The 12,138-nt window shown below is 52.2% G+C and overlaps 1 protein-coding gene across 3 annotated transcripts in view; it reads right to left on the reverse strand.

Annotated features, from left to right (window-relative positions):
* Positions 1-12,138, reverse strand: part of LOC137325565 (uncharacterized protein KIAA1614-like) — a 111,341-nt gene that overhangs the window by 29,620 nt on the left and 69,583 nt on the right. For all 3 annotated transcript variants that reach the window (XM_067990815.1, XM_067990814.1, XM_067990816.1), the window contains one exon: positions 10,406-10,625. In XM_067990815.1, coding sequence (XP_067846916.1) covers positions 10,406-10,625 — 220 coding nt within the window. The remainder of the gene's footprint in view (positions 1-10,405; positions 10,626-12,138) is intronic.

The following is a 12,138-nucleotide window of genomic DNA, read 5'->3' on the forward strand; positions in this document are numbered from 1 at the left end:
ACACAGGGAGTGTGAGATCGGAGGGTGTGTTACACACACAGGGAGTGTGAGATCAGGGGGTGGGTTACACACACAGGGAGTGTGGGATCAGAGGGTGGGTTACACACACAGGGAGTGTGGGATCAGGGGGTGGGTTACACACACAGGGAGTGTGGGATCGGAGGGTGGGTTACACACACAGGGAGTGTGAGATTAGCAGGTGGGTTACACACACAGGGAGTGTGGGATCGGGGCGTGGGTTACACACACAGGGAGTGTGGGATCAGGGGGTGGGTTACACACACAGGGAGTGTGAGATCGGGGGGTGGGTGACACACACAGGGAGTGTGAGATCAGGGGGTGGGTTACACACACATGGAGTGTGGGATCAGGGGGTGGGTTACACACACAGGGAGTGTGAGATCGGAGGGTGTGTTACACACACAGGGAGTGTGAGATCAGGGGGTGGGTTACACACACAGGGAGTGTGGGATCAGAGGGTGGGTTACACACACAGGGAGTGTGGGATCAGGGGGTGGGTTACACACACAGGGAGTGTGGGATCGGAGGGTGGGTTACACACACAGGGAGTGTGAGATTAGCAGGTGGGTTACACACACAGGGAGTGTGGGATCGGGGCGTGGGTTACACACACAGGGAGTGTGGGATCAGGGGGTGGGTTACACACACAGGGAGTGTGAGATCGGGGGGTGGGTTACACACACAGGGAGTGTGAGATCGGAGGGTGTGTTACACACACAGGGAGTGTGGGATCAGGGGGTGGTTTACACACACAGGGAGTGTGGGATCAGGGGGTGGGTTACACACACAGGGAGTGTGAGATCGGGGGGTGGGTTACACACACAGGGAGTGTGAGATCGGAGGGTGGGTTACACACACAGGGAGTGTGGGATCAGGGGGTGGGTTACACACACAGGGAGTGTGGGATCAGGGGGTGGGTTACACACACAGGGAGTGTGGGATCAGGGGGTGGGTTACACACACAGGGAGTGTGGGATCAGGGGGTGGGTTACACACACAGGGAGTGTGGGATCAGGGGGTGGGTTACACACACAGGGAGTGTGGGATCAGGGGGTGGGTTACACACACAGGGAGTGTGGGATCAGGGGGTGGGTTACACACACAGGGAGTGTGAGATCAGGGGGTGGGTTACACACACAGGGAGTTTGAGATCAGGGGGTGGGTTACACACACAGGGAGTGTGGGATCAGGGGGTGGGTTACACACACAGGGAGTGTGAGATCGGAGGGTGGGTTACACACACAGGGAGTGTGAGATCAGGGGGTGGGTTACACACACAGGGAGTGTGAGATCGGAGGGTGGGTTACACACACAGGGAGTGTGGGATCGGGGGGTGGGTTACACACACAGGGAGTGTGAGATCGGAGGGTGTGTTACACGCACAGGGTGTGTGGGATCAGGGGGTGGGTTACACACACAGGGAGTGTGAGATCAGGGGGTGGGTTACACACACAGGGAGTGTGAGATCGGGGGGTGGGTTACACACACAGGGAGTGTGAGATCAGGGGGTGGGTTACACAGACAGGGAGTGTGGGATCAGGGGGTGGGTTACACACACAGGGAGTGTGAGATCGGGGGGTGGGTTACACACACAGGGAGTGTGGGATCAGGGGGTGGGTTACACACACAGGGATCGTGGGATCAGGGGGTGGGTTACAAACACAGGGAGTGTGAGATCAGGGGGTGGGTTACACACACAGGGAGTGTGAGATCGGAGGGTGGGTTACACACACAGGGAGTGTGAGATCAGGGGGTGGGTTACACACACAGGGAGTGTGGGATCAGGGGGTGTGTTACACACACAGGGAGTGTGGGATCGGAGGGTGGGTTACACACACAGGGAGTGTGAGATCGGAGGGTGGGTTACACACACAGGGAGTGTGGGATCAGGGGGTGGGTTACACACACAGGGAGTGTGAGATCGGAGGGTGGGTTACACACACAGGGAGTGTGAGATCAGGGGGTGGGTTACACACACAGGGAGTGTGGGATCAGGGGGTGTGTTACACACACAGGGAGTGTGGGATCAGGGGGTGTGTTACACACACAGGGAGTGTGGGATCGGAGGGTGGGTTACACACACAGGGAGTGTGAGATCGGAGGGTGGGTTACACACACAGGGAGTGTGGGATCAGGGGGTGGGTTACACACACAGGGAGTGTGGGATCAGGGGGTGGGTTACACACACAGGGAGTGTGGGATCAGGGGGTGTGTTACACACACAGGGAGTGTGGGATCAGGGGGTGTGTTACACACACAGGGAGTGTGGGATCAGAGGGTGGGTTACACACACAGGGAGTGTGGGATCAGAGGGTGGGTTACACACACAGGGAGTGTGGGATCAGGGGGTGTGTTACACACACAGAGAGTGTGGGATCAGGGGGTGTGTTACACACACAGGGAGTGTGGGATCGGAGGGTGGGTTACACACACAGGGAGTGTGAGATCGGAGGGTGGGTTACACACACAGGGAGTGTGGGATCAGGGGGTGGGTTACACACACAGGGAGTGTGAGATCGGAGGGTGGGTTACACACACAGGGAGTGTGGGATCAGGGGGTGGGTTACACACACGGGGAGTGTGAGATTAGCGGGGTGGCTATACACACTGATAGCATTTTATTCTTTAAATGTTACTTTAATTTACCTCAGAAGTTTGACAAATCTCTGGTTCGGTTGGTATGTGTTGGACCAATTTTATTATTGCCCAATTGGAAGTGAGACCTGCCGACAGGCCACATACATCAGAAAACAGTGGGATCAGTGCCCACCAGTTCCAGATGTGGCTGGTCAGAGTGCAAAGGTCCCCGCCAGGGAAGGACATTTGCACGATCGGCCCTCTTGTGTCAGTGCATTTATTTTACACGGAAGTGTCAGCCGTGATTCAGTGAGTGTCACTCTCGCCTCGTGTCGTGGTTCTGTTACTGGACTAGCAACCCAGAGAATCATGAGTTCAAATCCCACTGTGGCAGTTTGTGAATTTGAATTCAGTTAAAAACAAACCTGGAATAAAAAGCTGGTGTCAATAGAAGTGACCGTGAAGCTGTCGGATCGTCGTAAAAACCCAACTGGTTCACTGATGGCCTTTTGGGAAGGAGACCTGCCGTCCTTACCCGGTCTGGGCCTATATGTGACTCCAGTCCCACACCAGCCTGGTTGACTGTTAACTGCCCTCTGAAGTGGCCCAGGAAACCGCTCAGGTGAATCATACCCACTGCCAGTGGTTCGAGAAGCAGGCCCACCACCACCTTCTCAGGGCAAGTGGGGATGGGCAATAAACGCAGCCTCGCCAGCGATACCCACATCCCCAGAATGAATGTTAAAAAAATGTGAACACTGGGTGGTGAAATCGAGCGCAGAAACAAAGTGTGTTCCTGTGATCGAAGGCTCTGTACGATATTATTATCATTGGAACATGCTCACATCGAATGGCGCTCTCTGCCAGTGTAATGGAGGCGATAGCCCATTTAAATGACAATAGTTGGGTTCGCCCTTCCAGAATTACAGTGAGCGGAGTTATATGGTCCAATTGCTCACTCGATAACATCAAACAGCATCATTTCCAAGTGATTCACAGACCCCTGATGGAGTCGGTCACTTTCCATACGTTGATGGGGGAGGGATGAAAATGTGGAAGAATTGAGGAATTTCCCATTGTGCAGGCCTCGATTTAATGATTACTTGTCATTCAGATGAGACGTTAAACCGAGGCCCCGTCTGTCCTCTCAGGTGGATGTAAAAGACCCCATGGCCACTACCTTGAAGAAGAGCAGGAGAGTTATCCCCGGTGTCCTGGGCCAATAATCATCCTTCAACTAACATCACTAGCAGATTATCTGGTCATTATCACATTGCTGTTTGTGGGATCTTGCTGTGCGCAAATTGGCTGCCGCGTTTCCTACATCACGACAGTGACTACACTTCAAAAGTACTTCATTGGCTGTGAAGCAAGTCCTGTCTTTCTTTATATCTTTCATTGCCTTTCGCACCTCAGGGCTGGAACTCTGACCCATTGCCTGACCAGAGGAACATGTCTACCACTGCGGAGGGCTACACTGACCAGGGGAACATGTCTATCCCTGCGATGGGTACACTGACCAGGGGAACATGTCTACCCCTGCGATGGGCTACACTGACCAGGGGAACATGTCTATCCCTGCGGAGGGCTACACTGACCAGGGGAACATGTCTACCCCTGCGATGGGCTACACTGACCAGGGGAACATGTCTACCCCTGCGGTGGGCTACACTGACCAGGGGAACATGTCTATCCCTGCGGAGGGCTACACTGACCAGGGGAACATGTCTACCCCTGCGGTGGGCTACCCTGACCAGGGGAACATGTCTACCCCTGCGGAGGGCTACACTGACCAGGGGAACATGTCTACCCCTGCGGTGGGCTACACTGACCAGGGGAACATGTCTACCCCTGCGGAGGGCTACACTGACCAGGGGAACATGTCTACCCCTGCGGTGGGCTACCCTGACCAGGGGAACATGTCTACCCCTGCGATGGGTACACTGACCAGGGGAACATGTCTACCCCTGCGGAGGGCGACACTGACCAGAGGAACATGTCTACCCCTGCGATGGGTACACTGACCAGGGGAACATGTCTACCCCTGCGGAGGGCTACACTGACCAGGGGAACATGTCTACCCCTGCGGTGGGTACACTGACCAGGGGAACATGTCTACCCCTGCGGTGGGCTACACTGACCAGGGGAACATGTCTACCCCTGCGGAGGGCTACACTGACCAGGGGAACATGTCTATCCCTGCGATGGGTACACTGACCAGGGGAACATGTCTACCCCTGCGGTGGGTACACTGACCAGGGGAACATGTCTACCCCTGCGGTGGGCTACACTGACCAGGGGAACATGTCTACCCCTGCGGAGGGCGACACTGACCAGAGGAACATGTCTACCCCTGCGGAGGGCGACACTGACCAGGGGAACATGTCTACCCCTGCGGAGGGCGACACTGACCAGAGGAACATGTCTACCCCTGCGGTGGGCTACACTGACCAGGGGAACATGTCTACCCCTGCGGAGGGCGACACTGACCAGGGGAACATGTCTACCCCTGCGGAGGGCTACACTGACCAGGGGAACATGTCTACCCCTGCGGTGGGCTACCCTGACCAAGGGAACATGTCGACCCCTGCGGAGGGCTACACTGACCAGGGGAACATGTCTATCCCTGCGATGGGTACACTGACCAGGGGAACATGTCTACCCCTGCGATGGGTACACTGACCAGGGGAACATGTCTACCCCTGCGGAGTGCTACACTGACCAGGGGAACATGTCTACCCCTGCGATGGGTACACTGACCAGGGGAACATGTCTACCCCTGCGATGGGCTACACTGACCAGGGGAACATGTCTATCCCTGCGATGGGCTACACTGACCAGAGGAACATGTCTACCCCTGCGGTGGGCTACCCTGACCAGGGGAACATGTCTACCCCTGCGGTGGGTACACTGACCAGGGGAACATGTCTACCCCTGCGGTGGGCTACCCTGACCAGGGGAACATGTCTACCCCTGCGATGGGTACACTGACCAGGGGAACATGTCTACCCCTGCGATGGGCTACACTGACCAGGGGAACATGTCTACCCCTGCGATGGGCTACACTGACCAGGGGAACATGTCTACCCCTGCGGAGGGCTACACTGACCAGGGGAACATGTCTACCCCTGCGGTGGGCTACACTGACCAGGGGAACATGTCTACCCCTGCGGAGGGCTACACTGACCAGGGGAACATGTCTACCCCTGCGGTGGGCTACCCTGACCAGGGGAACATGTCTACCCCTGCGATGGGTACACTGACCAGGGGAACATGTCTACCCCTGCGGAGGGCGACACTGACCAGGGGAACATGTCTACCCCTGCGGTGGGCTACACTGACCAGGGGAACATGTCTACCCCTGCGGTGGGTACACTGACCAGGGGAACATGTCTACCCCTGCGGAGGGCGACACTGACCAGGGGAACATGTCTACCCCTGCGGTGGGCTACACTGACCAGGGGAACATGTCTATCCCTGCGATGGGCTACACTGACCAGGGGAACATGTCTATCCCTGCGGAGGGCTACCCTGACCAGGGGAACATGTCTACCCCTGCGGAGGGCTACACTGACCAGGGGAACATGTCTACCCCTGCGGAGGGCTACACTGACCAGGGGAACATGTCTACCCCTGCGGTGGGCTACACTGACCAGGGGAACATGTCCACCCCTGCGGTGGGCTACCCTGACCAGGGGAACATGTCTACCCCTGCGGTGGGCTACACTGACCAGGGGAACATGTCTACCCCTGCGGTGGGCTACACTGACCAGGGGAACATGTCTACCCCTGCGATGGGTACACTGACCAGGGGAACATGTCTACCCCTGCGATGGGCTACACTGACCAGGGGAACATGTCTACCCCTGCGATGGGCTACACTGACCAAGGGAACATGTCTACCCCTGCGGAGGGCTACACTGACCAGGGGAACATGTGTACCCCTGCGGAGGGCTACCCTGACCAGGGGAACATGTCTACCCCTGCGGAGGGCTACACTGACCAGGGGAACATGTCTACCCCTGCGGAGGGCTACACTGACCAGGGGAACATGTCTACCCCTGCGATGGGTACACTGACCAGGGGAACATGTCTACCCCTGCGGTGGGCTACACTGACCAGGGGAACATGTCTACCCCTGCGATGGGTACACTGACCAGGGGAACATGTCTACCCCTGCGATGGGTACACTGACCAGGGGAACATGTCTACCCCTGCGGAGGGCTACCCTGACCAGGGGAACATGTCTACCCCTGCGGTGGGCTGCCCTTACCCAGGTGTACTAAGGCGATAGTCGCCATTCACATAAACGCCGAGACTCTGACTCAGACTCGAGGGGCTAGATTCAGAGGCCAGTTCCCCGTGAAATTAGAGTGGATGAACTTCAGTACTGATGATGCAGGCCGGTCTCCCTGCCCCTTAGTCCCTCTAGAACTTAGTAAGTAAGTACGTTTGCTTGGGTATACTGGATTCACTGACAGTGGGAAAGAGAAGAAGAAAGACTTGCATTTATATAGCACATTTCATGACCTCAGGACATTCCAAAACGTTTCACAGCCAATGAAGTACTTTTGAAGTGTAGTCACTGTTGTAATGTAGGAAACACGGCGGCCAATTTGCGCACAGCAAGATCCCACTCAGAGGCAAGTTGCTACCACAGAGCTATAGCTGACATAAGAACATAAGAAATAGGGGCATGAGTAGGCCGTACAGCCCCTCGAGCCTGCTCTTCCATTCAATCAGATCATGGCTGATCTTCAACCTCAACTCTACTTTCCTGCTCTATCCCCATATCCCTTGATTCCCCTAGTGTCCAAAAATCTATCGATCTCTGTCTTGAATATACTCAACGACTCAGCATCCACAGCCCTCTGGGGTAGAGAATTCCAAAGATTCACAACTCTAAGTGAAGAAATTCCTCCTCATCTCAGTCCTAAAGGCCGACCCCTTATCCTGAGATTATGCCCCCTAGTTCTGGACTCTCCAGCCAAGGGAAAACAGCCTCTCAGCATCTACCCTGTCAAGCCCGCTAAGAATTTTATACGTTTGAATGAGATCAGCTCTCATTCTTCTAAACTCCAGAGAGTATAGGCCCATTCTACTCAATCTCTCCTCAAAGGACAATTCTGTCATCCCAGGAATCATTCTAGTGAACCTTCGTTGCACCCCCTTTAAGGCAAGTTTATCCTTCCTTAGGTAAGGAGACCAAAAGAATTTTGGTACAGTACTCCAGGTGTGGTCTCCTCAAAGCCCTATAATTGCAGCAAGACCTCCTTACTCATACTCCAATCCCCTTCCAATAAAGGCTAACATACCATTTGCTTCCTAATTTCCTGCTGTACCTGCATGTTAATTTTGTGTGATTCATGCACCAAAATCCCTCTGAACACCAACATTTCTTAGTCTCTCAGATTTTAAAAAATATTCTGCTTTTCTATTCTTCCTATCAAAGTGAATAACCTCACATTTCCCCACATTATACTCCATCTGCCACCTTCTTGCCCACTCACTTAATCTGTCTATATCCTTTTGCAGACTCTTTGTGTCCTCCTCACAGCTTACTTTCCCATCTAGCTTTGTATCGTCAGCAAACTTGGATACATTACACTCGGTCCCTTCATCTAAGTCATTAATATAGATTGTAAATAGCTGAGGCCCAAGCACTGATCCTTGTGGCACCCCACTAGTTACAACCTGCCAACCCGAAAATAACCCATTAACCCTACTCTCTGTTTTCTGTCCGTTAACCAATCCTCAATCCATGCTAATATATTACCCCCAATCCCACGAGCCCTAATCTTGCATAACAATCTCGTGTGGCACCTTATCGAATGCCTTTTGAAAATCCAAATATATTACATCCACTGGTTCCCCCTTATCTACTCTGCTATTTACATCCTTAAAAAGCTAATGGATTTGTCAAACACGATTTCCCTTTCATAAAACCGTACTGACTCTGCCTAATCATATTATGATGTTCTAAGTGCCCTGTTACCACATATACCACATAGATTCTAGCATTTTCCCGACGACTGATGTCAGGCTAACTGGCCTGTAGTTCCCTGTTTTCTCTCTCCCTCCTTTCTTGAATAGCGGGGTTACATTTGCTATCTTCCAATCCACTGGGACCATTCTAGAATCTAGGGAATACTGGAAGATCACAACTAATGCATCCACTATCTCTTCAGCCACCTCTTTTAAAACCCTAGGATGTAGGCCATCAGGTCCAAGGAATTTGTTGGCTTTTAGTCCCATTAATTTCTAGAGTACTATTTCTTTACTGATATTAATTGCTTTAATTTCCTCACTTTCATTAGCCCCTTTGTTCCCCACTATTTCTGGTATGTTTTTTGTGTCTTCTACTGTGACGATAGGAACAAAATATTTGTTTAACATCTCTGCCATTTCCTTATTCCCTATTATAATTTCTCCTGTCTCTGTCTCAGAGGGACCAATGTTTACTTTTGCTACTCTCTTCCCTTTTACATACTTGTAGAAACTCTTACAATCTGTTTTTATATTTCTTGCCAGGTTACTTTCATATTCTATGTTCTCCCTCTATCAATTTCTTGGCCATCCTTCGCTGATTTCTAAAACCCTCCAAATCCTTAGGGTTACTACTTCTTTTGGCAACATTGTAAGGCTCTTCTTTTAATCTAATACTATCCTTAACTTCTTTAGTTAGCCACGGTTGGATCACTTTTCCTGTGGAGTTTTTTATTCCTCAAGGGAATGTATGTTTTTTGAGAATTATGAATTATTTCTTTCAATGTTCGCCATTGCTTACCCACCATCATATCTTTTAATCTAATTTCCCAATCTACCGTAGCCAACTCCCCCCTCTTACCTACATAATTGGCTTTGCTAAATTTAAGTCCCTAGTTTCAGACTTATCTACATCACTCTCAAACTCAATATGAAATTCTATCATATTATGATCACTCTTCCCCAGAGGATCCTTAACTATAAGATTACTAATTAACCCTCTCTCATTACGCAATACTGGATCCAAAATAGCCTGTTCACTAGTTGGTTCCTCGACAGATTGTTCTAGAAAATTGTCTCGAATACATTCCATGAACTCGCCCTCCAAACTACTTTTACCAATTTGGTTTGCCCAGTTTATATGAGGATTAAAGTCCCCCACGATTATTGCATTACCCTTGTTACAATCTCCTCTAATTTCCTGATTAATACTCTATCTAACATTATAATTACTATTAGGGGGCCTATAAACTACTCCCACCAGTGTTTTCTGCCCCTTGTTATCTCTTAGCTCCACCCAGACTGATTCTATATCCTGATTTTCTGAGTTAAGATCCTTTCTCACTGCTGCTGTTATCTCATCCTTTATTATCAGGGCTACCCCCCACCCCCACCCTTTTCCATTTTGCCTATCTTTTCTCCCCCAGTCTTCTGAAGCTGCTCACTTTCACTGAGATGTGTTTCCCACAGGCAATGGGCATTCTCCAGTACCTCGGTCAAGTAGCCACCCTCCACCTGTCAGCGCAGACGCTGAGTGTCAGCAGTCTGTTCAACCATGAAGTGCATCCCAACTGAGTCCACTCCACTCCAGTCCAGTCCAGGTGACCTTTCAGGTGGGGCCACTGAACAGCAATCAGGAACTGCAGCTGGTTATTTCTATTCCCCTCCCTGCCCCCCCCTCTCCTTCCGTCTAACCCAGGGCCAATATCAGCACACCAACGGCTTCCAGGCCGGGCTCGACTGACTCAGGACACACCGGGGATCGAGCCTGAGGCCGGCTGGTGACGCGGGGCTGCAGAGAGTGAACAGAGCTGAGACTCACGCTGGCCCCCGATCGCCCTCCGCAGGCCCGCTCTCCGGGAGGTAGGTGGGCCTCTCTCCGCAACTCGTTGGCAGCAGCTGCTCGCTGTCCTTGGGTCCCGTCTGAGGAGGCCGTGCCGAGTCCCAGTGCTCCCCTGGGGCCGAGGCCGCGATTGGAGCCGGCTGCTCCCGACTGGAAGTGTTGTCCTGGGGCCGTTTCTTCACCGTCTCTGGCCGGGTTTCTTTTAAAAGAAAAGAGGGAGAACGTAACAGCGTGTGACCTGAATCCCAAAGCTTTAACATTGCACAGAATGAGACTACGTCACGGATTGGAGGCATTTTAAAACCGTGTCTGAGTAACACTTGATGCACAAAGTAAACCTCTGGGTCACTTCCACCTCTCACTCGGGGTTGCCAACTCTCGGTGGACATATTCCTGGAGGTTTCATCACATGACCTCCCGCCCCGCCCCGCCACTCCCGCCATTGGTCGCCCAACATGTCCATCCTCACGAAGCCCCACCGTCCCACGGCCAATCAGAAAGCAAACAGACTTTTCAATGCCCAATTTTTTAATGACCCTGTGACTTTTCTCCCGGGTTTTTTTGCTCTTAGAAGTGTCCTGGAGATTAATCTTCAATTCCTGGAGACTCCAGGGCAACCCTGGAGGGTTGGCGACCCTACCTCCTACGTCATTGTGAGTATTTATAATGGCGGATTTCTGGTAACACAGGGATTCTTTTTAAGTGAGCAATTAAGCAAAGTATCAGAAGTTGACTGGCGGTAAAATGAACTGTACCTCAGCCGGAGCCAAATGGGGGAATGGGGGAAGAGATTGAGGGATTTCTGAATCATTGGACACATTCACTCTGTACGTGAATGGGCAGAACTTTCTCTAAAAGACCTCCCGCTTAGAATGATCTGTAGCTGATTAGGTGGACCTGGGACTCTTGCCAGCAATCTGTGCTGTGACTACTTCAGTACTAATTGCAACACAGAATTTGTAATTTAGATTAACATTTAGCAACACTGCCTCAGATGAGCTGCTAATGAAGATTACACCTGTCACATCAGACTCTGTTCTTCATTAAATGTATATACTGCTCGGGTTCACTAACCCGACTAACCATCTGAATACACGATGAGCTTAGTGGCTGCTTTTTATTTCAAAGACATCCTCCCTTTTTACAGACTAAGGCTTTGACATTCAACGGCATTACCATCGCCGAATCCCCCCGCCGCCCCCCACCCCCCATCAACGCCTTGAGGGTCACCATTGACCAGAAACTTAACTGGACCAGCCACATAAATACTGTGTCTACAAGAGCAGGTCAGAGGCTGGGTATTCTGCGGCGAGTGACTCACCTCCTGACTCCCCAAAGCCTTTCCACCATCTACAAGGCACAAGTCAGGAGTGTGATGGAATACTCTCCACTTGCCTGGATGAGTGCAGCTCCAACAACACTCAAGAAGCTCAACACCATCCAGGACAAAGCAGCTCGCTTGATTGGCACCCCATCCACCACCCTAAACATTCACTCCCTTCACCGTGGCTGCAGTGTGCACCATCCACAGGATGCACTGCAGCAACTCGCCAAGGCTTCTTCAACAGCACCTCCCAAACCCGCGACCTCTACCACCTAGAAGGACAAGGGCAGCAGGCACATGGGAACAACATCACCTGCATGTTCCCCTCCAAGTCACACACCATCCCGACTTGCAAATATATCGCCGTTCCTTCATCGTCGCTGGGTCA

Source organism: Heptranchias perlo, chromosome 9, assembly GCF_035084215.1.
Source record: "Heptranchias perlo isolate sHepPer1 chromosome 9, sHepPer1.hap1, whole genome shotgun sequence".
In the NCBI taxonomy this organism is placed as follows: domain Eukaryota; kingdom Metazoa; phylum Chordata; class Chondrichthyes; order Hexanchiformes; family Hexanchidae; genus Heptranchias; species Heptranchias perlo.